The sequence below is a fragment of the Ustilaginoidea virens genome, chromosome 1 (genome assembly GCF_000687475.1).
Source record: "Ustilaginoidea virens chromosome 1, complete sequence".
NCBI lineage: Eukaryota > Fungi > Ascomycota > Sordariomycetes > Hypocreales > Clavicipitaceae > Ustilaginoidea > Ustilaginoidea virens.
The window spans coordinates 4,928,843-4,953,450 of record NC_057316.1 but is presented as its reverse complement, the minus strand read 5'-3'; the positions used below and the strand labels follow the sequence as shown (position 1 = coordinate 4,953,450).

Here is a 24,608-nt window from a genome sequence, read left to right as displayed (position 1 = left end):
TCAACAGTTGGAATACTCCGTACGGACTACTCCGTACTCGGTAGACGAAAAAGCCTTTGGTGCCGGAAAGGCTCTAGTGCCAAAGGTCTGATGGCACCATCATCTGTCACAAAAGAACTGGGGGACGCGCAAGGGTCCGGGGGCCGGGGCGATGGCGCTTTCTGGACTGTTGTGCCAAGCCTGCCATGCCATGCCAGGCTCGCTCGAGAAGTCCCAGGGCGTATCAATCAAAGCGAATCAAACTCTATCTTGTCACTCCAGAAAACGGTCCCTGATGGTCCCCCCTTGGTGCTTCGATCGTCGGTAGCAACGTCCACGGCGACAAGGCTTCCCCCGGGTCGATTCTTGCGTTTTTGCCCCGGGCGGGGGCTATACAATGAATGACTGACCTGACCTGTTGACCACGTGTTTCCTGACCAGTCGCGCTGTCACCTGGACGAGCGTGGTGAGGCGGAGGGCTGGCCAACCCGTCATAAGATGCGAATGGGCGAAGCAACAGAATGCATGACAGGTTACTTCCAAGAGGCACGGACTGGCACCTTACTGTCTACCTAGGTAGTACCAGGTAGGAGGTAGGTAGTAGGTAAGGTACTAGGTACCTGCATGTACCTTACGGAGCCGGAGTACGTACCCTCATCAGGTAGGATCAATTCGATTTGTTTGATTGATTTGTTCAACACGGCCCAGGGGCGTGTCCCAGGGGCGTGTCCCAGGGGCGTGTCCCAGGGGCGTGTCCCCCACTTGGGAGGTTCCTATAGTACTCTCTACGTCCGTACAGCCTGCAGCTCTGGACATAAGTGCCATATAATTACAAGGAACCCCGCTTAACCACCAGGTCAACTGGTAACTGCCAGCCGTCTGTGCGGAGTACTCGGTAGCTTCATGTTTGATGGTAAAAGTCAAGTATACTGGCTTCACGGCCCGCTCACGACTTCCCGGAACCCTAATAGTCCCTGTTGTCTTGGGTCCCTGACTCCCTAGCATCGACACACATGCCACGACTCACAAAGATGCCCAAAAAGCCCACAAGGGTACGGCTCCAGAGTACCGTGGCCATTCGACACCTCAAGCTGCTAGCCAGGAGCTAGGCACCTAGGTACCTAAGGTACCTAAGGCACCTTCTAGGGCTTGGCGGGCAGTTAGCTTGAGCCCTCACAGTCGCGCTCGAGAACAGTTGACATTTGCGTTGAAGGCAACCAAACTCGGCCAGACTTGCAGGTTTGCAGGTTTGCAGGTTTGCAGGTTTGCAGGCTTGCAGGTTTGCAGCCCCGAAATAGAGCCCTGGCCTCGTGTGTTCACGTTTACCATGGCATTGCCTCGTCAAAGCCGAGGGGCATTGTTTCTTATCCGCCTCGACGGGTTCCAAGGCTGTTTGCTGTTGTTGCCTGATTTGACCAGCCACCTCTGCCTGCCTCTGCCTCTGCCTCTGCCTCTGCCTCTCGCCTTCCGGATCGCAAGCGCCACGCAGGCGCCACTCGAGCGCCACGCGAGCGCCACCGCCCAGCAAAACACGTTGCTGGGTGCATTGTGCGTGCTCTCTTCCCCGCTCGGGATGGGACTGGAGGGAGGAAACAATCCGCGGAGGAAAAGCGTCTGGTGCAACCGGTTGTCTTCTTTGCCAGTACGGAGTAGTAAGAGGTACTCGGCAGAGCCGGCACGGTACAGGGAAACTACCCTTGAAGCGCGATCCATTACTCCGTAGATCAAACATCGGGCCCAGATCCGCTATTCAAATGCTCCAGAGACTGAAGCCAAGCCCGAGCACCTGGGCCGCGTAAGCTTCAGCAGCTCTTAGCCTCCATCCGCCCAGCCATCAATTTGATGCCAGCCATTCCCAAGAACTCGTTTTGTGAAGAAGAGGGCTGGCCACTTTACCAGTTCTCTCCATAAAAGAAGGCGCCCTTTTCGGAGCAGCGTCAGATGCCCCGCCCCGCCCCGCCCCGCCCCGCACGCCGAGCTTCGAGCCGGAATCCCCCGACGAGCGCCGGGAATATGTACGGAATTTTCTGGCCGCCTGCCAAAGGAGTAAGGGTATGTGTTTGTGTTTGTGGGCCGCGATATCGGCCCGTGGACTTCCTTGCTCACTTGCTCACTAACAGCGCATTAGAAGCCTCGAGATCGACCTGCTGCCTGGCTTCTTCCAGGTCGGTGCATCTTGTTTTGCGCTGCGCACCTCGACACCTCTTGGCCCCCCCCCCCCCCCCCCCCCCCCGCCTTCCGTCTTGCCGACGTACCATGCCGACAGATCACGTCTCGGTTGCTGGTGTCACTGCGCTAGTTTGAAATTTATACGGATACTCGGTATATCATCACTATACAGTTTTCTGCTGAAACGTATAATCAAACTTAAGCCCTTCTCATAAAACCTTGCCCAACAGCCCAGCCCCCACGCATGTCGTCGGGTGACGGCGTGCTTTACGCTTTGACAGTGCTCGCTCGGCCAGAACTTATAAACCCACGTGTTGCGGGAATTGCGCGGCATTTTGTGAAGGACCATCTCCTTCCGTAACTCTTCCAATTCCCTCTTTAATCTAACTCTTCAACCTTGTTGAGCATGGGCATGGCTCAGCGCAGCGGACCGGACCGGAAAGAGCCGACGCAGCGCGAATCATGGACACACGCGTGCGCACCATCTGTTTCAGCTACTGCAAAGGCAACAAGACTAGTAGGCAAGCGAGCACCTCCCCGTTGCGAGTTGATGGGGGGAAAAGTATCGTTAGCAGGGATGGCGCGGAATACTCCGTACAGCGTAAAGAGCTGTTGTTACCCCAAGCTGGAATGCAGCGGGTTGGTTGGTTCCGCAAGCAAAACAAAACCCGTCTTGAATGAACAAGTAAGTCGACGACCACCTCTCTCCGGCCTCAGAGAAAAGCCAGAAACACTATGCCAAGCAACAGGGCGAAGCACATGTGCTTCATGTGGGATGCTTGATTCCTTGAACCGAAGGAGGGGTGGTCTTTGCCCACCGCCTCTAGGCAATGACGGTCTCCAACACCAGTCCTTTGATGGTTGCTAGGCAGCAGAGCAGCCAAGGCCCGCCGGCTTCTGGAAAAAATGTCGACAGTGCGCATCTCGGGCCTCGGTGGATGGTTTTGCGGCGCACGCCTTCTCCGACTTGGGAACGAATAGAGTTTCATGCCGGGGTGATGGTATTTTGGCCATGAGCAGAGAGAGCGGCATTTTCCCCATCCTGGCCTCCTAGAAGATGACCTTTACATCCATCCGCGACACTTTGCAGGCTCGTATTAATGTAATGGTCAAGGAGGAACGGGGCCATATCCTCAAGCCAAGCCGAGTACGGAGTCTTAAAACACATTATCCAAGGCGAAGAGATAGGTTAGAGCACGTGGCCGACCATTTGGGATTTTCAAAGCGGACACACACGACGACGACTGGCTGAAATCTACACCCTGACTCGATTATTGGACAATCAGATGGCCTCGCCCCTTGCATGAGCCAGGGTCTAAAGGCAGGCTTAGGCTTCCTTGCACATTTTGCCAGCAAAAAGGTGGGTGGGGGGGGGTCATCATCATGCACGCCAACGTGGTTCTCGCGATTGTGCCGTGCCGAAAACGGGCGTGCGTCTGGACGTTGGGGACTTTGTGAACTTGATGTAAATGAAACGAGGAAATGGCGGTAACAAGGGGGTGGCCGAGGACAACAGACTGAAAAGAGAATGAAGGAATGACTGGATGGATGACTGGATGAATGAAGAAGAGCAAAAAGAAGGAAAAAAAGAAAAAAAAAAAAAAAAAAAAAAAAAAAGAGAGAAGAGAAAAAAGAAAAATAAAACACAGCAGATTCGCCAGGCAGCCGTAGGGGGTGGGTGCCTTAGGTTACAGTCACCTCCTAAGAAGTGGCTGGGGAGCCAAAAGTACCTCGAGCTGGCTGGGCTGGGCTGGGCTGACCTGACTTGACCTGACCGCCAGTACCCGTTACCTTGGGAGGTACCTGCACTAGCTAGAGACTAGACGTATGAGGTACGCCCGTACGTGCGGTCCTTTCCCCATTACTCCTGAGGAATCAGCTGTTTTGCTATGAGGTATGTACCAAAAGGCAGACATGAACTCTCTCTTCCTTCCCACCAACGGGAAATATCAATCGCTCCCTCTCTTACCTTGACAGTGGGTCTAGGCTTCATACCGTGGGGACGGCGAATCCGTTCTTGTCCAATTCCAAAAGACTCTTCCTTATCCGCCGTTCCGATTTGTACATACGTGTTGCCGTCCGTGCCAACGACGAAAAAAACCCTCCGGCTGCTCCTCTCGCCACCGTCACCCTCCGTCACGACGACGACGCTGCTTTGATGGCAAACAGGACATGGTTGGACGCTCGTAGCTCGTGCTGCATGTATCACTGATATATGCGCATCGCGTTCCCTTTCATCATGCTCGACGCAACGCTTTTTCCCTCGGGCCCTAGACAGAGCTAGATTTCTCGACGCCTACCTCAGGCGTTACGGCAGGCCTGTCGGGCCCGCTTCACCGTCTCCCTGTCAGCTTAAAGGACAGCTTCTGCCTCGAAAGGCATCAGGGGCTCGCTCGGCTACGTTTCAGCTTGTTAGAAGTCCCGCCTTGTTCGCGCGACTCGGCGCTGGTCAATGTCTTGCTTTGATCTGGGGGCCGTACTAAACGTCAAGACCAATGTTCCGCAAACCATGATGATTGATGATGCCATTCGCGGCGTGTACAACGCATGGTCGCCCACATCTCTTCGAATTAGGCGGCCGGTTCGGAAAACAACATTTACGGTCGTACCCTGAACCCTCGCAACACCAATGTACCTGCCGGCGGATCCAGCGGCGGAGAAGGGCCCCTCATTGCCTTTCGAGGGTCCATCCTAGGTGTGGGCACCGATGTCGCCAGATCCGTCCGCATACCCGCCCTGTGCAACGGCATCTACGGGTTCAAGCCTAACCAGTGGGCGAATTCCTTTCGGTGGCCAGTTATCAGGCGTCATGGAGGGTGTCCCTCGTGTCCAACCATCTCTGCTGGTCCAATGGCTAACAAGCTCGACGACATATCCCCCCTCTTCATGTCGACTGTGCTTGGAGCGGGAGCGGGACCCCGTCGATACGACGCCACTGCCCATGCTATGCCGTGGCGAGAGGAGGGCGGTAGACAACGCGTTGCGCCTTCTGCGGCAAGCACGCCAGGCCATGAGATTGTTCGTTTGACAAACGACGAGAATCGGCGTCTTTCCTACGGGAACCGCTTGGCCTTTCAGTACTTTGTCTACGGCCCTCGCAAGGATTCCATCTCGCCTGGTTGGGAACCACGTCATCAGGTCTCGGTAGCCGAAGCCTCCAGTCCCATGTTCACCGGCCCGTTGTCCGTGTCGCAGGGGCTGGACCTTTATGACGAGACGAAACAGTTGGAAGCTTGCTCGGGCCAGGTACAAGGACGCGTGGCGTCGAGCCTGGGTTGAAAACGAACGAGCTCCATGTGATTCTCACGCCGGCTGCGCAGAGCACTGCCGTTCCACATGACACGTTTGGGTGGCAGCCGTACATGGTCGTGTGGACCTTGTCAGACGTATGTCTCGGCTTCCTTTGTTCTAGTCGCTTTTGTTCTTTGTGTGTTTTCTTACATTCCGTCTCCATGCCTTTTTTTTTTTTTTTTTTTTTTTTTTTTTTTTGGGCAGTAGCGGCCTGTTTCTTAGTCGAATCCAGACTCCAGCGTGTGCCATACATATCCTACGGAACGGCGTCCAAGATACTTGACCATGAACCCATAATTCTTCACGACGGCGTCCACCAGACCGGCATGCAAGCTCACATGTCTGGCCTAGATGACCCCCGAGGTTGCAGACGGCGCCCCATGCGCACTGCAGATTGTTGCTCCCAAGTTCCTGGATGAAGAGTGTCTGGCCGCTACTGCGATGATTAAAAGGGACCTCCACAGGGTATTCCTGACGTGGAAGGGTTCTCCTTTCCTTCTTTTCTCCCTTTCTCCCTTTCTTGCGTTCTTGCGTTCTTTCGTTCTCTGCATCTTTGCAACTTTTTCTCCTTCTGTTTCTTCTTCTTTGAGCGTACCGAATCTGCCACAGCGCTTCGCTAGTATCCACGTCCAGCGTGCATACCTCGTCTGGGGTCGGGGTCCGCATCGCATTAGCTACACCTTTCTTCGACGCCGCTCTTGCTAGATAGACTTTGGCGACGCAGCAATGGCGCGATATCTGCGCGCCGTCGCGCGCCGGAACCTCTTGCCGTAGTAAACCATGGGCAACATGGTGAGGCTCACGGCAAGACTCAGGAGACTGCATGTGATGAACATGCTGGTCAGGCCACTCGTCTGCATCCACGGGGTGACGGCAAAGGTGATGCCAATGCTGAACGTGTTCCTGATGAGGACAATGCCCGTGAATGCTTCTCCGGTGATCTGATGGAGAAGAAGGGCGTTAACGACTGCATAATCCACAACAGGATAGATGAAAGAGGCCGGGAAGTGTAAGAAAAAAAAAAGAAATGAATACAAGGACAAAGACGATGAGAGGGCAGGGGAAGACGCAAAACAAAGAACAGGCTCGGCATTTCACTGTACTTGCATCCACATAACTGTCCATAACCCATGTCAGACAGGCATCCGTAATGCTCCCCAACCCGAATCCTAATAGACCACCTCCAACGCTGGGCCAGATCCAGTGCAAACCCTGAACGAGGTTGGACGTCAGCGCTTTTGTCTCCCGCAGAACCCGCCCCCCAGCCTCGTTTCGCAATCGCCGCGATTTTGAACTGGCATCCTGGCCCGTGCGAGGTTCAAAACTTACTCGATCACTCGTCACTCCAAACATGACGAGGCCGCCGCACAGAGCCACGGCCGGCACGTGCAAGATGTACAAGGGCATTTCAGGCTCGTACAGGCCGTTGTTCCTCCGGGCAAAGCGCACGATTGACCAATCGCCAACGAAGCCGCCCTAGATGCAGCCAACCAGGTTTCCGAGTCATGGGCCGAGATTCAGCAAGCCTATCATTTCAGGGGTGAAGGAATAGGGTGGCGCAGAAAACACGATGGAGGAGACACTCAGCATTATGAAGTACCACATGATGCCACAGCCAAGCTGGATGGCGCAGCAGAGAACAACGGGAAAGGAAAAGAGAACGATAAAAGGGCGATAATAGCAAGGCAATAAGGATTCGCTGGAGTATGTGTGCAGGGCAAGACGTTCCTTCAGGGGTTTTAATGGAACAGACAGGTCAATCGTGTGAGTGTGCGAGGTAACGTATCCAGAAGCAGGGGCGAGCTGGGCGAGCTTTTCTTTTTCGGTCGTAGCCATGACTTGGCTGGCAGAAGGGTCGTCAGACTCGGTGCTTGTCGGCTTCTGCGGAGCGAACATGGGTCGTCCTTGACGCTCTACTACTGGTGCTGTGTTTGATTCGCGAGGAGCCTCGTTCAACCTGACGTATTTGGTTTCTTCAAAGAAGAAGACAAAGAACAGCAGCAGGATGGCGTTGGTGATTCCTAGGCTGTAGTATGACCAGCGCCAGCTCTGTCGCGTCGCTTGCACACCAGCTGCTATTGGCGCGATGAAGCACTATTTCATGCCAGGCTGGATCAGTCAATCAGCTCATCCGTCTAGGTGCAGAAAACCTACGCCAATCATCACCATCGTTATGTTGCAGGCATTCATGCCTCCTCGATGGTGAACGAAGAAAAGATCGCCAACCTTTCGGTCGCAAGGACCTGTTAGCCGGAAGCTGAGACCAACCACGGGCAAACAAAGACCGCCCAAAAGAAGCGAGAAGAGCAAGGGCATACCGTGATTTGCACGATGGCTTCAGTGACGGCTGCGCCGAGGCCCTGCAGCAGATTGGTGACGTGCAGTTCTGGGACAGTCGTCATCTTGCGGACCAGAACGACTTTGGCGAGCACAATGCTGGCAGAACCCAAATACACCGGCCGTCTTCCAAATTTTTTTGGCCAGCGGGATGAATAACACGCATCCAACTGCCAGGCCAACAAAGTTGGCCGACTGGGCCCGGAGGAGATCATCAAATGTAACATTGAGATCGTCAACCATGGGCTGCCAAAAAATAATCTGAACCGTCAGTCTAACCGGGAGAATCGAGATTTAGTTTCTTCTCTGCATTTGCACACAATAGGGGGATGATACCTTGTCAAGGGGAGTGGCTGTAAGGTATCGGGGTTGCGCTCACGCTGTGAAAACCAGGCAGCTAAAGGCCAGGACCAGCAAGTAGTTGACTGCTTTGCGTGCTCTGCTCCAGTTCTACGCAGTACCCAAGTTAGGAAGATGCTCAAAAAAGAATTCTATTCTTCTTGACTGCAGGAGCGTACCAGAGGATCGTTGGGATCGCTTGATGGAACCGGGCTTGAAACAATGGAGGGACGTCGGTCCTTGGCAGCGTCGTCATCTTCTGCACCAACGACTAATCAGAGTCGTTTCGCAGCCTTATCGACCCAGGCAGTCCGGCTTTGAGCCGAATCGGGTCATCCCAAAAAAATGAGCTTTACCTCGAACGAGAAGAACGGTGCCAGGGGGTAGATCATCCTCGGGAGGAGGGCGGCCAGCTTGATGCAAAGTCGTCATGAGGGCGGGTGTTCAGATGCCTTGAGGACATGTACTTCAAGGCAAAGGCCGGTGGACGAGGGAAAACGAGTCGTCGCCGACTAAAATACAAGCTTCGCACCGTGTTTTGCAATGTGCCAAAGGCCCCACTCCGAAGTCTCCACGATGGAAGGCCAAGATAGCAGCAGCTGCTGCTGCAATTGATAAAGCGAGCAGGGCTCGAGCAGGCGCGGTGAGCAAGGCGGAAACTCGGCCGGTTTGATGCAGGCCGGATGGAGATGCGCGCCGGGATGGCTTTCTGTCCTGGGAGCGGTCCAGACCGGATCTCCGCTGCGAAGCGACGCATGTTGAAGTTGTTGTCGTGGCCGAACTCAAAGCAAGGAAGGGTTAGAAGGGTTAGGTGGTGGGCCCTGGCTGTGCCGAGTAAACCACATTCGACAGCACCCAACTCCGTGTTCTGCACCTACGTTTGACTTATGTGCAGAGAAACGGCGAAGAACTCGTCGCCACGACGAGGGATTCGATCGATGTTGTGATTGTCGAAAAGCAACCTCAGCGGTCCAGCCGAAGCTCGGAAGGTTCAACCAACTACCCCTGGGTCAACCTGGGTCACCCCGCTTTCCTTGTCAACTTGGCGCAGGTGGGTCGTCTCAGTCTCAGGCGTTGGGGTGCCCGAGATCCGAGATCCGAGATCCGAGATCCGAGATCCGAGATCCGAGATCCGAGATCCGAGATCGGTGCTTATTTTATGTCCTGTGAATGTCGACAAGTTCACTCACAGTTCACTCTAGACTACAACCTTATGCAAGCCTTTGAGCCATGGCGAGGCAGAATTCTCTTTTCTGGGTCCAATTTCGGCCGACTGCCCAAGACCACATGCAAGCTGGAGGCCCGCAGCACGACCCTAATCCCAATGGGTCAACGAATCTCAAAAACCCGCCTGCTGTCCCATCATCTTTCGGCCAACGGCAATCGTTTCGTCCATGCCTCTCTGACGCTGCCAGAACCTACGCAAAGTCCCCGAGTCAGAAATCCCGTGCACGCGGCATCGTCTCTGGGCCAATGGAGGGAAACTTACAGTTCCTCGCAGCTTCCGTGGCCGCCCTGCATCGAAGCCTGCCGGGCCTGTTCCTCGAGAGCCTCCTTTGTGATCTTCTCACCGGCCACCACTCCTGGTACAGCTGCCTTTGCAGTCGCTTCCTGGCCAAGATTTTCCGCGAGAAGCTTCTTCTTCGTCATGAAGCGCTCTTTGCGTTCTTGCTGCAAGCCTGGGCTCTCTACCTTGTTCATGACAAATCGGACAACCTGCTGCGCCAAGAGGTAGAAGTGCTCCGCCAAGAGGATACTGACCAGCCCTCCCCAAGCCGTCATTCGGGCCGTGGTTCCTGGTCTGCAGAGGAACACAATTGAGGCGCTTGTGATGCTCCCAAGCCACGACAGGAAACCAATAGCATCAAGCCAGGGGCCAATCGAGTCGGACCTCCAGGGGATCGGTCGCTTGCAGCTGAGGGCCATCTTCAAGCCATCGGAACGCAACTCTACCCAGTTGTTGATGAGGAAACAGCATCCAGCCAATGGCCAAGCGACGGAAAACAGGGTCAGGTAGCCTATTGTAGCCTTGTCAGACCATCACGTTTCAGACTCTGCACGCAAATTGCCATTTATCCCAAGCTCACCAAACTGCATCACCATCTCTCGGTAGTCACTGGTGACATCGTAAACTTCCAGTTCGCATTCATCTCGGACCCGTTTCAAAAAGTCTGCCTCTTCCGGGTGATCCTGTGCGTGTGCGTCTCGAGACTGCAACTCCTTGGCCTTGGCAAAGGCCTTGTGCTTGACATAAGGAACAATGACCTCGGTGGCAAAGTTTACAACCTGAGCAGTGACGGTGAAGTAAAACATCTGGCTGCTGATGCGTTCAGGGTTTACGCGAAACTGCTGCGTTGGCAGAGGCTTCTCACTAAATGTGAGCGTTTGAGCTGTGCGACGCCAGAAATCAAGAAACGGGAAAAGAATACTTCCGAATGGAATGTAGACAAATCCGGTAAAGAAAAGCGCCATGTACGAGGTCATGAAATTTAGGACGAATTGCTTTTGAATAAGTGCAGCTTTATGGGCTGCAGTTGGGAGTCAGTGTATCTGTAAACGTAGGAAGCAAAAAAAAAAAAAAAAAAAAAAAAGCGGGAAGAAAGAAAGAAGACGAAGAATAAAGACAGCATACCGTCAAGCGTATTGTAGTTTTCTTTTTCTGTCAAAGCATTCGCAGCTTTCATCAGCACAGCAGAGAACGTAGGGGTGAAAATGACCAAGATCATGGTAGGAACGAATCCCTGTCGTCGGTCAGATTAGTCCTATCAAACTACCCAGCATTTGGCATGGCAGCCAGACAGAGCATCTTCCATGTCGTGAAACTCACCAGGTACTGCTTGCCCGGACCATCATACACTTGGTTTATGAAGATTTCTAGTGAGTTGGCAATGACTACCAGACCGCCAAGGACGACAACACAGGCAATGGCAAAGGGTATCTGCAGCAACTGAGTCTGCAGCCGCTTCAGGTATGGGTAAACCTTTACCGGCTCGCCGGTCACCATGTCTTCAGCCTCATAATCCCATTTAAACTCGGGTCGGGGAAGCTGGATGGACGAAACGCCGCGTACGCCCCACTGAACCGCCAAGTCAACCTCCTTCTTCTTCCAATACTCGAGAAAAACTACCGACCAGAGGCCGCAGGCAAGGGCGTAAAGACTGGAGAATTGGCCGAGCAACATCCAGGCAGCGAAGCCAAAAGCCGCAGGGAACACCAAGGATATAAAGTAGCTTCTCAAAAAGGCAAAGTAAAAGGCGACGCTCTCGCCGAACTTGTCGCGGACATGTCCAAGGTCGGCTTCGTCCAACAGAGACTTTTTTGTCCATTTCTGAATCCAGCGCTGATTGAATGCTTGATCATGAAGGGGGAAAATGTCGGCTACGTGCCTCCATTTGGGGCTTGCTTGATTGATGCCAGCACCACCCTCGTTTTCAGGCCTGACGATCAGCTGGTAGACTAGGCGGAGTCGTTCTGCTTCGGTGACTGGTTCGTCCTCGAGGGTTCGGTTGATATCGGAGTTGGGGCCAGATGTGCGGACGCCTTGCAGCCAGTCCTGCAAACGACCGCGGTAGACTTGCTGGGCCAGGAGGTTTTTGGACGCAATCTTGACAAAGATGAGCAGAGAGCCAGCATCACCACGTCGCACTTCAGTGGCCAGCCCCACGTGCGTCAGGGCCTGAATAAGCTGTAGGAAGCCCGCTTCGGCCCCAACTAGGTCTGCATCATGTTAGCTTTCGGACCATCGCATCATCGGTTTCTTGTCTCGAAGACGGGGTCTGAAGCTTCACCGTTGGCGGGGACTTTATAGTGTATGACATAGTCTACCCTTTTTGCAAATGGTCAGCATGCGGCCAGCACCCATCACCGTCACCATCACCATCACCATCACCATCACCATCACCATCACCATCACCATCACCATCAACATGGCAGCTGCAGCTGGCCGACAGAACAAAGTCGTTATGCAGGTACATACCCAAGGTTGTCTGAGGCTGTCCCATTGCTCTTCTTCCCGTACAGTTGCCTCAACCCCGACATGTTGACGAACGTAAACGGAGCGGTGGCTAATCAGGCGATGCGATGGCTCCCGACTCGTCACTCCTGGAAACAAGGGTTTGTCGTTTTGAAGTGCGGGCAGACAAGACAGACTGGGGGAAGCAAATGCAACGGGTGTGGCCGACTTGGCCTCGGGAGGGTAGGATGTAAGGACTCGGGAGGAGAAATGCCCCAGTCAATGAAATATTCAAGCAAGGGGCTTTTTATCATTGGCTAGCTGCGGAATAGGCAAGGTCGATTGTGCCTCCAATTGACTGGCAAGCCAAAAGGTGCAAGGTGCAAGGTGCAAGGTGCTAGGTGCAAGCTGCAAGCTGCAAGCTGCAAGCTGCAAGCTGCCCAGCGTACCTCAAGAGCAGCCGCCCCGCCCCACCCGCCCCACCAGCCCCCCCAGACTCCAGCGAAGAGGGTCTGGACTCTGCGGAAGCTTCGGGTGGGCCGTGCTTTTCCAGGAAGGGGCACGGGCCAGGGCCAATTCAACCTGGCTACTCCGTACGGAGTACAAAGTATAGAGCCATGGAGTACGAGATTTATATAGCGCAGGCCCAGCACTCCGCAGGTACCTTCTTGTGGCCCTCCTTTCCCTCCATTCTCACAGACCGGGGACGACAGCCATCCTTCAACTGGCAATCGATGAGCCTCAACCAATGCCACTGTTCAAATCCTCCAAATTTCCCAAGTCTTCCATGACGAGCGGCCGCGTCGGTCCAGACGGCTGCATTGGCATGATCGCCCGTCGCTGAAGGAGCCGCCTCTGTTGCCGCCCAGTCCCAAACAAAACCCAGCGCGGAAATCCCCTTCCCCTTCGTCCAACCGTCGTCCCCATCATGAAGGACCTCCTAGTCTGGCTCGGCCTTCGCCGCCCCAACCAGTGGGAGAACCTCACCATGCTGGACCATCTCATCCTCTCTCCGCTCAACTACTTGGCCAGCAGTTTCTACCGCCTTGTTCTCCACCTCAGAGGCACGCCCTTCCGCCCCCCTCGCCACAAGGCTGCCGTCCGCGTGGTATGCATCTCCGACACACACGACCAGACTGTGGACGTGGCCCCGGGCGACATTCTCATTCACGCAGGGGATCTTACCAACAACGGCACCGCTGCAGACATCCAGAAGCAGCTCGACTGGCTAAAGTCCTTGCCTCACGCCGTGAAAATAGTCGTTGCCGGTAACCACGACAGCTACTTTGACATACGGAGTCGATGCGATGATGACCGGCGCCGAGCTGCCAGGCTCGATCTCGACGGCATTGTCTATCTACAGGGCGAGAGCTCGGTCCACACAATCAAGGAAAGGGAAATTTCAATCTTTGGCGCCCCAGACATTCCCGAGTGTGGTCCCAAAAGTTTTGCGTGCGTTACCGTCCCCGTCCCCCGTCCCAACACTACCGACCAGTCTTGCTCGCGTCTCGTCATTCATGTCCGACGTACATCTAAACCAAAACGTGGCATTTTCCCTTCAATGTCCCTATTTCTTTTCCCCTGACTTTGACCGCTCCAGGTTCCAATACTCGCCTGCCCAGTCACCTTGGCTGAGTAAAGTGCCTCCGCAGACAGACATTCTCGTGACACACGGGCCTCCAGTAAGCCCCTACTGCTGCCATTTTCCTCCCTGGCGGAAAACTCACAATGCTCTTTCAGAAGCACCACCTGGATCTAGACCTAGGCTGCCCTCAACTACTCCGAGAAGTCTGGCGCGTCAAGCCCCGGCTGCATGTATTTGGCCACTGCCACTGCGCCTACGGCAAAGAGTCTGTGTATTGGGATGACATGCAAATCGCCTACGAGCGTCTCTTGTCTCGCCCACCGAGGGGGTTTTTCCGGGACTTCATCCCCAACCAGTCTTGGGTTGACATGTCTGCCGTGGTTTTCCACGGTATCCATAGCGTGCTTTGGAAATGGCTCATGGGCGGGCCTGGCAGCGGTCAGGGTAGCCTCATGGTCAATGCCGGTCAAATGTACAAAAATACGGGAAGGGCTGTCAGCCGCTCCATCGTTGTAGATATTTAGAACAATATTAGAATAGAAGCAAGAGTAAAAAATTTGGGAAATCAAAACTGGGCCGGCGCGCCTCTCATTTGACTTTGATTTCCCCAACGAAACCGGGTGACAAGTTGGAAGTCTGGAATTGCACATACATTGGATGCTATCGGTTCATCAGTTACCCGGCACAGGATGGCAAGTCACAATTCACAGGAAGTAGATCCGTCCCCTAGAGTAGCGTCGATGACCGGCTGGTTTATTGTGGTTTTCCCTCCAAGACTTGACTATTTGATGACTTTCAAACGTCAATTCCACCATGCCATGCATCCGTCACACAAACCAAGTTGCCCGTAAAGACAAAAAAAAAACCAAGAAGGGAAAACAAAAAAACAAACGCCCAAAGCCCAAGTACAAGACTGAAAAATTTGCTTGTCGAGTAGTCAAACCAAGAAAAATGCAAGTCATATTTACGCCAACTGAATGCTTCCCAGTCTATTTCAACGATAAGAAAGGTTGCCGAGGTTTTAAAGCATTAATGCCATCGCGAATGCGGCTAGACCCAACATCACGCTCTCAAGTCCTAGTCCATTTGCACTGGCCATTACAATAGAGGGTGCAATGGTCGTATTGCCGGGATTCGAAGTCCCTGAGCCGGAGCCAACGCCGGAGCCGGAGCCAGAGCTAGAGCCGGAGCCAGAGCTAGAGCCGGAGCCAGAGCTAGAGCTAGAGCTAGAGCCAGAGCTAGAGCCGGAGCTAGAGCCGGAGCCTGAGCTTGAGCTTGAACCGGAGCCGGAGCCGGAGCCGGAGCCGGAGCCGGAGCCGGAGCCTGAGCCTGAGCCTGAGCCTGAGCCTGAGCCTGAACCTGAACCTGAACCTGAACCTGAGCCGGAGCCGGAGCCGGAGCTGGAGCCTGAGCCGGAGCCTGAACCTGAACCTGAACCTGAACCTGAACCTGAACCTGAACCTGAACCTGAACCTGAACCTGAACCTGAACCTGAACCTGAACCTGAACCTGAACCTGAACCGGAGCCGGAGCCGGAGCCGGAGCCAGAGCCAGAGCCAGAGCCTGAGCCTGAGCCTGAACCTGAACTTGAACCTGAACTTGAACCTGAACTTGAACCTGAACCAGCGCCAACAGAAGTAGTGGTGGACTGTCCCTGTTCACAATTGATGTCATCGACAACCACCTTTGTGGGACGCACAGTCACAAGGACTGTATTCGTCGAGGTAGAAGGGCTCCAGGCTGTAGGAGCGGTTTGTGATGCAGGGACAGCCGTGTTCGAGGTAGTGCCGGTAAAAAGGTATGTGAAATTCTGTCCAGCTGCCATGGGCGGAGGCGGCGGCTGCGCCAACTGGTTCTGGATGGCGCCGTAGACGGTGAGAAGCACATTGGCGGGTACGACATCGCGGCGACGGTGCGCCAGTTGAGAAAAGCGCCAACTCCTCCCTTGAACGACATTGGAGTTCTGACTGCTCCCCGACATCGCCAAGCCACCGCAGTATTGGCTCTGGTCGCCGGGGCAGGGCTGGTCGCAGACGCCGGTTTGGCTATCTACAGCGCGGGTGTTGGCGTCCAGGGTAGAACCGCAGTAGCATTGCCCATCGTATATGCCCGCAAGCATGGACCCGTTGCAGAGTTTGACGCACATAGACACGGTCATTTCCTTGCTATTCTTGGCAAGTTGGAACGTCTTGAATCCGTCGCTGGATCCGTAGCAACCTAACAGAGCGAAATCATCGACTTTGAGTGGGTTTACCGGGCCAGATGTCTGACTGAAGACTGAAGATGATGTAGAGAAAGCAGACGACATCGACGATACAGGCGACATCGATGACACAGGCGACATCGATGACACAGGCGACATCGATGACACAGGCGACATTGACGACATCGGCGACATCGACGACATCGACGACATTGACGACATCGACGACATCGACGACATAGACGACATAGACGACATCGACGAAACGGGCGACATCGACGAAACAGGCGACATCGACGACATAGATGATGTAAATGACGAAGACGATGTAGATGATGTAGACGGTAGAGAAAATGTGGCCGACGCGGACGATCCGGCCAAGACGTAGGGAGTGAATGTGTCATTGTAGCCAACTCTGGTAGATCGATTGATCCGTAGGGTCACGGTTGTGGTCATGGAAGTCGTCATTGTCAGGCGTATGGTAGTAGTCTGCTCAGGTTGACTGGTAGTGGAGGATGTCGGTGCCGATGTTGACGCCGATGTTGACGCCGGTGTTGACCCTGGGGATGATCCTGACAATGATGCCGACGATGATCCTGATGATGCCGACGATGCCGACGATGGTGCCGACGACGATGCCGACGATGATGCTGGCGATGATGCTGGCGATGATCCTGACAATGATGTCGATGTTAATGTTGAATTAAATGCCGTCGTGTTGCTCTTCATGTAAGCATCAATGTAACGAACGTCCCAGTAGGCATTGGCAAACGCCTGGGGATTTTTGGCGACATATTCGCTGCAAGTCGAGGCGAATTTGCCGCAGCCGTCGGTTTTGCCCCAAATAGCGTTCCCCCAATCACCGCAAAAGTTCTAAGGGTCCACAAGAGTCAGAATCAGTCATTTGCCACCTTGAGCTCGTTTTGCCCGTTTTTTCATCTTTTCAAGCCGAGGCAGGCATCAAGGGGGCAGGGGTTCGGCTTACAATGTTGATGACGAGACTCATATCCTTGAAGAAGTTGTCCACGCTGCAAGACGGCCCTCCAAATATGGCCGTTGGCAATCCCCACCCGTCTGGGTCGGGTTGCTTAGCCGTAATGTCCTGGGGAATCTGGCCTCTTGTAAAGTGCCAGATCTTGATGAAGTCGCTGTCCCACTCCATGGCGTACACGCCCCCGTTGGCGGCGTTGAATCCATCGCCATACGCGGCGGTGTCTCCTGGAGGAGAAAAGTAGCCGCATCCGACGTTGTCGCCGCCGACGAAGCAGTTTGTCGTGCGCTGAGACCCCGAGAACATGGAACTCATGGTGCTGGAGACTGTGCATCCTTGTGCCGTGTGTGCCGACAAGACGTTGTGATACTGGTCGTTGGCTCCTTCGACAATGTCGACTTCACCGCCATACGGCCAGTTCGGGCCATACGCCCAGACTAACGGATTGAGAGCGATTAGTGAGGGGGGTTTCTTTCTGGCGCCTCCTTCCTCTGACTATTCAGATTCAGGGTGGAAACAGCCGTCCGGGGCGGGGGGAAGGGAAGCCAAGTCACTTACATGCTGGCCAGAGACCACACTGCGAAGGGGGCATGTGCAGGAAATCAGCCACAAACAGACCATGGTTGTAGGCCTGCTTGCTCTCGAGGCGTATGCTCGGTCTTCCTTGGTTGAGGGCATATGTGTTAGTGTGGTCGACCCCCAGCCGCACAACACCTGTGTTTTGGTCGACCGAGTAGAGACCCATGGCTTGGGCATCGGAACGGCTTTGGTAAGAGACGGATCCATGCGAAGGATCGGCTCCGCTGAACCAGTTGAAGCCTGAGAGAAGAGATTCCCCCGAATACGAGGTTGCCAAAGCGTAGGCCATGGCGGGTGGTGCGCGCGCTTGGTAACGCCTTGTTTCTCGTCGTCGATGTTCCCGTGGCAACTTGTTGGGTTATCCTTTTTCTTCTTGGCCAGAACTGTGGCAGGACCGCCGGGTATAGTTGGTGGCAGCGGAGTTGAGCAGAGGAAAGGGCTTAGCAAGAGCAAGACTTCCTTTCCCAGACCCCATGGCTAAGACATGGCACTTATATATCGTTTGTTTTTTTTTTTTCTTTTTTTGTTTTTTCCTTGTTTCATGGCGAGAAATTCGCGTGGCTGGCTAGTCGTTGTTCTCCATCTCCCAAGATGATTTCGGTTTCGGTTTCATACAATGGAGACTGGACGATTGCGTACCTGACTATGCCGCTTTTCCCTCCATCCGGCCCCTTGGGTCCACGGGAGTTGGTGGGCCGGCTGCATTCCAGTGACGGTTCCTGGGATGTTTTGGGAATAGTCGCAGGGAAACTCGCCCCGTGACGGACTCGGACGGAGGGAGGGTTCGCGCGGGAGCCCGCTGCCGGCCTTGCTTGGGCACAAGAGGAGTTAGCGCCGCCCATTGCAGTGGCTTAGCAGAGGGAAGAATGTTTGAAATATCGGACCAGACTGTTGCTCTGCCAAGTCCGTTTTTGGCGTCCAGTCGCATACCAACCACTGCCCGCTTCGACCCGGCTTCGAGCCGCCTTTTCGCCGAAAACGGCCTGACTCCTCTCTCAACCCGAAGCAACTCGGGTTCATTTGTCACTTGGCGGGACCGTCGGGAACATGTTTGGACTGATAGATGGTCAACTGGTGCACGACATTGATTGTCTCGTCGCGTTCAGTCGCCAACATTCCAGAAACGGCCAAAGTGGAGCCCATGCATGACATCCTATTGGCCAGTCCGCAGTTGCTGCATGCCGTTCCTGCAGGGCCAAGACAAAATCAACTCGGACGGCTCGATCCAGAATCCTTGAGCTCGACGTGGCGCGTTTTATTGTTGACAGATTCGATGACCAGACGCGTTTAGCCTTGTTTTCTTTTTTCTTTCGGCTTTCTTTCTGCTTTCTTGGCGGCGTGTGTGTGTGTGTGTGTGTGTGTGCGTGTGTGTGTGTGTGCGCGTTGGGCACGCCCAAGTCTGCAGACAGACCCGTGGTGAGATTGTTGTTGTTTTATTCGCCATTTCGCAGTCTTCATCTCCCAGGAAAGGATTTCATGAGCCATCTGCTCGCTCATCGTTACCCCCCCTCGGCCTTTTCCATGTCCACCACATTCTCCCCGTGTCTTCAAATCATGATTCTACGCAACCCCTCCGTTCCGCCGAGGACGCGTTTTCCTGTGACTGCGCAACGTCCCATGCCGCTCTCCCACGTTCGACCGCGTTTCTCCATAAACCTCTCTTGTTTGGCATGCGTCCCTTCTACCCATCTATGGATACACGTGTAGCAGTACACGATGCCCGTCTGGCATGCTGTAGGGGTAACGATATCGTCCCTGCAAATCGGACAAAGCGAGGTATCTTTGGGACATGACACCACGTATATTGGCAACATGGATGAAATGGCCACAGGGGCAGCCTCGGCAGTGACGTTCTCGTCAACGTCCGTCTCGGGGCCCGGAGTACCCTCATCGCTGTCTTCGTTCCCTAACCCTTTCTCCTCCATCGATCTTGATTTCTTCTCGACCCCACTTACGACAGGAGGCGGCAGTTGAATGTTTTCCGTGGCTTTGCGTGACAGTTGCTTTGCAAAATCTGACTGGTACCACCATTCCAAGAACTTGAGGGCGAATATGCTCATTGGAAGCAGAAGTGAAAGGCTCGAAAGCGCGTTGGATGCGATTGCGCTCGGCGAAAAGAACGACTGCCAGCCAGGTCTGTTTCCCGACTTCGGCTTCGGCTTCATCTTCGATAGGGCCTCAATTGCTTGAAGATCTGCACCTGTCATTCGACGAAGCCGTGTTCCGATGAGCCACATGAGAGGATGGTGGTACTTGATCCGATCAAAGAGGTACCCGAGATTAAAGGCCAGGATGGCGAAGCAGTAGGCAGCGTTGACGCTCGGGTACATGTGGGTCAAGAACCATCGATAATAATGCCCGAAGCGGTCCTTGAGGGTTGGATTTTGCGGCATACGGGTGTAGGCAGAGCCAAGCAGCGCTCTCGGGGCATTGATTTCGTAGCTCTCGTCTAATTTGCGCTTCAGATACGGCACACCGACAAGGACCGCAAGATTCTTCCACACATCCGACGAGGACAGTTTCAGGGTTTCTCGAACAATATGGGGGGCAGCGATGCTCGCCCGGGGTATCTCGCCCCGTAAGGCCTTGTCTCGTTTCAGACCGTAGAAGTTCTCGGTAAAGGACCCACCGCGAGTCCGTAGATAGTGTCGTTCGACAACAAGCATAGAAAGCGCATAAAGCTCATCGAAGGAGTTGAGCATTCGCAGTAGGTACCGTGGATGTCTCTGTGTAGCGACTGTGAGGAGGTATCGTAGTGTGGGTGGGAGTAAGCTGTTGAGTTGCTGCTCGGAAAGAAGCTCGAATAACGACGGCTTGTTGTCGTCAAAGGTCGCCCGAAGGGCGGTGACGAATTCCATCGCAACAGCTTGCCGCAGGCTCGGGCCAGGGGTTGGTGATTTGCGAACGTACACGCGACTGGGAGCTCTTGCTGGGAAACGCACAGGGTCAGGATCGAAATCGGGCTGGGTCGCAGGGCTTGCGATGAGAGAGAAGCCGCTGCCGCAATTTCTGTCACTTGATGAGACCGAAATGGCCGGCAGGCAGGGCAAGCGCAGACAAGAAGGTACTGAAACGCTTTAACTGTAGCCTGTGGTTGAGTATGCCAAGGCCAACCGGTCAACTTCTTCTGGACGAGTGGAGAACTACAAGCTCGTTACTACACAGGCTGTCCAATCGGATGGATTCGCCACAGAAGGAGCCTCGGCAATGCGGGAGCACCTACAAGGTTGTTGGGGGGGGGGGGGTTCCTAGAGTATGTACCTGTACCTTGGTGTAGGGGAAGTAATTGCCCACGCGGCTAGTTCGAGTTACTCCGTCCCGTCTGCAGCCTTCCAGAGCTTCCTTTCCTCGGCTCGCATCTGTCGAGTTCATGGTCTACCGTTGACATATATCTATCACTCCTTTTCTTTAATCGAGTCTCAAAAAACTGTCGACGACAATCGTTCTGTGCGGACCTGAAGCTGTTTCGCTCGAAGCAGACCTGCAAGCCCCCAATCTTTACGGAGTACGGAGTAATCATCTCATAAATAGCCGAAAAGGGAAAGGAAATAACAATGGGCGCGAAAAACAATCATGACATGGACAGTGATCCCGTAGAGCTAGTCGCTGCTTGGCTCACAAAGGAAGATGGTGGGCGCTGGAGGGCTGGGGTGAGTTTTCAATCACATATTCTGCATTTCTGCTGTTCCTCGGTCCTTTCGTTTCTCTGCACCTACAAATCTTCAGACGTCTGGTCCACTGGCTTCTTTTTCTTTGTGCACAGCTTCATCTGAGCTAATATGGGCCACGCGCGATAAGGAATGGATGTCCGCCCTCCTTCCTCACCTTGCTGTATCTGCCGCAGACTCCAGCTCCCCAGCCCGCGTCATCTTCGCCTTCACCTGCCAAGAAGCGCACTGTAATCGCTTGGGCAACCTGCATGGCGGTGCTGTCGCCACTCTTTTCGACATGTGTACCACCATGCCCCTCGTCCTTGTCAGCAAGCCCGGCTTCTGGCAGCTCCTCGGTGTCACGCGCAACTTGAACGTGACGTATCTCCGTCCCGTGCCCGTGGGAGAGGAGGTAATCATTGAGACTGAGGCGATGCAGGTCGGCAAGAGGTTGGCCACGTTGAAAGGCGTCATGCGGAGAAAGAGGGATGGCGAGATTGTGAGCATCTGTGAGCACTTGAAGGCCAATATTGATGCCGAACCCAAAATCTAGTCCAGAGAGCTGGGCCGACAGCTTGTACATCCGCGACCCCGTTCAAAAGTACACAGCCTCTCATCATATATGCCCATTTATGGAGTAGACCCCAGGTTGTGACACTGAGGCCGCCTCTCCAGTCCGTCGACAATGCCGTATTCTTCGTTATCTGTACAAGTCCACCTGGATTACTATTGATTCGATGCTTCAGCGGATACGCTCTGACTTGCTGCTGCTTCTCTTCTCGAGAAGCATTCCTTGAAGTGACTTTGGATGGTCCTTTATAGCCAAACCGAGGCCCCGAGTTATAACCGCTGCGGAATACGATACACATGGTCTATTCATGTGTACATAGGATCGACTTTGACAAACGACATCCCCTAAACACCAGGCTCATCATCATCAGAGGCCTCATTTACTTAGTGGTGCCCGGCACTGAAGCTTTCCTTGTGCCTCGGAGGCCGGTAAGACGAACAATGCAGCACAGAGTAATGTTGCCCTGTTTTAAGCATGATATACCAGATACAGTCGGTATCGGTTGGCCCAGCAACATACGCCCCAGACGGATGTGCTAAATACTTGCGCCAGAGGGAGGATATGCTTGATACATAGTAACCCGTAAATACATGTGGAAAATACCAGAGAAGCTAGCAAAGCTCCACAGATGGCTGAGATGAGTTAGGGCTGGACTCTAGAGCTCAATGACTCAGCGCTAACCGCATTCGGCCAACCAGGACAGGTCATACGTCATCGCAAATCTTGAAGGGTTGGAATTGTCCATTTACCTCTGCCTAGATAGATTGCAACAATTCAATTCGTGACAGACCGCACTCACGGATTCAGTCGATCGCGTTATCGATTTGGACTCTTGCCATCTTGCTTTTCCTTTTGCCGGCTGATCAATGATCATGAATCGTCGTCTCCCTTCAATGCAATCAGCAGACTTGAGCCAAGAGCCAGGAGGGTCCGTCAATGCTCACCGCCCGCCCCGCTCAAGAACTGGCAGAACACCGAAGATTCATCCCTCCCGACTCCCATTAGACTCTTCTACTTGGGACCGTGTTCTATCCTTCTTTCAGCAAATGAGCCTCCAATCGACATCCTAAGCATACTCACCTTTTGATTTCCCATCTTCTTGAAGAAAGAGGAAATAAACGCGAAAAAATTTAGCAATATTATACCATGGCTCCCCCCAAATCCTCCCGGACTGCTGGCGACGACCCCAAGGGTGACTCAACAACGGCCCCTAAAGAAAAAGCCGGTGGAAGTAATCCGACTTCAGCAAAGATGCGTCGCGTAGCCAGCCAGCCCAATGCATCTCAACTACGCGAGGCTGCTGCAGCGCCTACGTCAGGACCAGCGCAGCATACCACCGAGCCACAATTACCAACGGTAGGTGACCGCCCACAAGATTGTCTTGATGAGTCGCCTTAACCTGCTACCATTTCCTTGTTCCCGTTGCCAACAGTAACATGGTCGTCACAGATCAACTGGTCAACTTTCCATCGTGATGACCTGCATTCATACCGACGTGAGCATCAATTACCGACACCTACGGCATTTGCCAGCACGTTTCATCATACGGTCATGTCACGGCCTTACAGCATTGGGCGATACTCCCCGACAATGATCCGGAAACAAGAAGCACGGCGGCAAAGCAAAGAGAGCTTGGAAAAGACTGTGAGAAAGCACTTCAACGGCCTTGGGATCCATGAGAACGATGTAATTGTTGATTTTCTATACAAAATCCGGAGCGCCAAATTGCCCAGAGTGGGAGCCCCCGGCAGGCAGTCTGTAATAGAATCTGATCGCTGAAGAGCGTGTACTACCTGGGCCCCTGGGCGTTGAGTGGGATCCTCAATCGTTAGGCGTTACGGGCAGTTGAGGAGAACTTGACTTGGGTTTAGCGTTGATAATAGTTCGACACATCTTGACTATACTGCTTCACCGCAAGTCGTCGACTGGTTGGTCCAAATCCATGTGAGCTGGTGCTCTTGCTTTTGAAGCTATGGGGTAGCAACAACGTCTGGAAGCCGTGAACAGAGTGGAGGATTTAAAGAATACGCCTCTACTGGTCAGTTGCACTTGTACGTCTTTTATTTTGCATAACTGACTGAGCATGCAAGTTTTAGGATCTGGGACTTATACTCAGCACTATCAGCACTAGGTCGATGAAATATTGTAATACCGACATTCTGACATATTTCAAGTTTTCGCCTCGGGCCTGAAACAAGGTGCATTCTTGTCGACCAACCCTATGAGCTGCAGAGCTTCCCTTGACCTTTTTCTGTGATTCAAAGGCCAAGCTCGGCGCCCAAAGGAAGACAAGCCGTGGATGAGGACGTTTTGTCTCCCTCCCATCAGCCTGAATCACGTCGCGAACAGACTTTGAAATCTTCAGTTCGTATGCGGAACAACTCCATCTTCTGGTCTTGTTTATTTTGTTTCGCAGCTGCCTTTTCCGTGGCCCATTTTTTCGGAAACAGCCAGCGAGTCGATGAAACTCTTCGCCGTCTGGTTTGTCAAAAAACTCACCAGAACAATCGTCAGGCGCTGGTAGCCTCCAACAGTCAGTCAGTCACGTTAAACAGTGAAACCGAACGGCATTGTATGGGCGATCCAAAGCCTCAGCGCCCAAAGTTGCGAAATGCATCCCCAAAATGCCTTTCAACTCGAAAATCCCTTATAGGTGGGAAATCGGGCATCAAGACGGCTATGATTTAGGCCTCGAAGGAGTGCGAATACCGCCTTGGAGGCTCGCGCCGCCCATGGCGACTACCCGAGCATGATTGGAGGTGGAGGAGGGACTTACAACTACTACTCAAAGACACGTCTGAAGACTACAGATAATGCAAGGGACTAAAAGGGGAATGGTTGTGGCCGAGCTGTTGATTCACGCCAGCCACTCTGTCGAATTGCAGGTAAACGATGGTAAACGATTCACCCTCATGAACTAGGGTACCAAAAAAGGAAAAAAACCTCCAAGCATCAGTTTCTT

General features: G+C 53.7%; 11 protein-coding genes across 11 annotated transcripts; 6 read left to right on the top strand and 5 right to left on the bottom strand.

The window, feature by feature from the left end:
- Positions 1-4,657: 4,657 nt before the first annotated feature.
- UV8b_01099 (uncharacterized protein) lies at positions 4,658-5,427 on the top strand (the record flags this gene model as incomplete). Its single annotated transcript, XM_043138597.1, has 2 exons — positions 4,658-4,684; positions 4,723-5,427. 2 exons carry the CDS (start codon positions 4,658-4,660, stop codon positions 5,425-5,427), a joined length of 732 nt encoding a protein of 243 aa, XP_042994531.1.
- Positions 5,428-6,140: 713 nt separating this feature from the next.
- On the bottom strand, positions 6,141-6,846 carry UV8b_01098 (uncharacterized protein; the record flags this gene model as incomplete). The annotated part of the gene is made up of 3 exons (XM_043138596.1): positions 6,141-6,380; positions 6,547-6,651; positions 6,769-6,846. 3 exons carry the CDS (start codon positions 6,844-6,846, stop codon positions 6,141-6,143), a joined length of 423 nt encoding a protein of 140 aa, XP_042994530.1.
- Positions 6,847-6,942: 96 nt separating this feature from the next.
- On the bottom strand, positions 6,943-8,547 carry UV8b_01097 (uncharacterized protein; the record flags this gene model as incomplete). Its single annotated transcript, XM_043138595.1, has 7 exons — positions 6,943-7,533; positions 7,594-7,665; positions 7,758-7,875; positions 7,937-8,050; positions 8,156-8,226; positions 8,295-8,374; positions 8,472-8,547. The coding sequence occupies 7 exons, from the start codon at positions 8,545-8,547 to the stop codon at positions 6,943-6,945; spliced, it is 1,122 nt and encodes a 373-aa protein (XP_042994529.1).
- Positions 8,548-9,454: 907 nt separating this feature from the next.
- On the bottom strand, positions 9,455-12,153 carry UV8b_01096 (uncharacterized protein; the record flags this gene model as incomplete). Its single annotated transcript, XM_043138594.1, has 7 exons — positions 9,455-9,533; positions 9,605-10,133; positions 10,203-10,643; positions 10,748-10,856; positions 10,943-11,832; positions 11,904-11,941; positions 12,092-12,153. The coding sequence occupies 7 exons, from the start codon at positions 12,151-12,153 to the stop codon at positions 9,455-9,457; spliced, it is 2,148 nt and encodes a 715-aa protein (XP_042994528.1).
- Positions 12,154-12,995: 842 nt separating this feature from the next.
- On the top strand, positions 12,996-14,176 carry UV8b_01095 (uncharacterized protein; the record flags this gene model as incomplete). Its single annotated transcript, XM_043138593.1, has 3 exons — positions 12,996-13,519; positions 13,668-13,749; positions 13,808-14,176. The coding sequence occupies 3 exons, from the start codon at positions 12,996-12,998 to the stop codon at positions 14,174-14,176; spliced, it is 975 nt and encodes a 324-aa protein (XP_042994527.1).
- Positions 14,177-14,767: 591 nt separating this feature from the next.
- UV8b_01094 (uncharacterized protein) lies at positions 14,768-15,293 on the top strand (the record flags this gene model as incomplete). The annotated part of the gene is made up of 2 exons (XM_043138592.1): positions 14,768-14,791; positions 14,907-15,293. The coding sequence occupies 2 exons, from the start codon at positions 14,768-14,770 to the stop codon at positions 15,291-15,293; spliced, it is 411 nt and encodes a 136-aa protein (XP_042994526.1).
- A 464-nt stretch (positions 15,294-15,757) lies between these two features.
- Positions 15,758-16,243, top strand: UV8b_01093 (uncharacterized protein; the record flags this gene model as incomplete). Its single annotated transcript, XM_043138591.1, has 2 exons — positions 15,758-15,830; positions 15,945-16,243. 2 exons carry the CDS (start codon positions 15,758-15,760, stop codon positions 16,241-16,243), a joined length of 372 nt encoding a protein of 123 aa, XP_042994525.1.
- A 105-nt stretch (positions 16,244-16,348) lies between these two features.
- UV8b_01092 (uncharacterized protein) lies at positions 16,349-17,714 on the bottom strand (the record flags this gene model as incomplete). Its single annotated transcript, XM_043138590.1, has 4 exons — positions 16,349-16,529; positions 16,628-16,728; positions 16,841-17,283; positions 17,405-17,714. The coding sequence occupies 4 exons, from the start codon at positions 17,712-17,714 to the stop codon at positions 16,349-16,351; spliced, it is 1,035 nt and encodes a 344-aa protein (XP_042994524.1).
- Positions 17,715-18,972: 1,258 nt separating this feature from the next.
- Positions 18,973-20,283, bottom strand: UV8b_01091 (uncharacterized protein; the record flags this gene model as incomplete). The annotated part of the gene is made up of 1 exon (XM_043138589.1): positions 18,973-20,283. The coding sequence occupies one exon, from the start codon at positions 20,281-20,283 to the stop codon at positions 18,973-18,975; it is 1,311 nt and encodes a 436-aa protein (XP_042994523.1).
- A 696-nt stretch (positions 20,284-20,979) lies between these two features.
- On the top strand, positions 20,980-21,628 carry UV8b_01090 (uncharacterized protein; the record flags this gene model as incomplete). The annotated part of the gene is made up of 2 exons (XM_043138588.1): positions 20,980-21,075; positions 21,224-21,628. 2 exons carry the CDS (start codon positions 20,980-20,982, stop codon positions 21,626-21,628), a joined length of 501 nt encoding a protein of 166 aa, XP_042994522.1.
- Positions 21,629-22,792: 1,164 nt separating this feature from the next.
- Positions 22,793-24,567, top strand: UV8b_01089 (uncharacterized protein; the record flags this gene model as incomplete). Its single annotated transcript, XM_043138587.1, has 6 exons — positions 22,793-23,002; positions 23,096-23,404; positions 23,628-23,684; positions 23,743-23,777; positions 23,911-24,010; positions 24,457-24,567. The coding sequence occupies 6 exons, from the start codon at positions 22,793-22,795 to the stop codon at positions 24,565-24,567; spliced, it is 822 nt and encodes a 273-aa protein (XP_042994521.1).
- Positions 24,568-24,608: the final 41 nt, after the last annotated feature.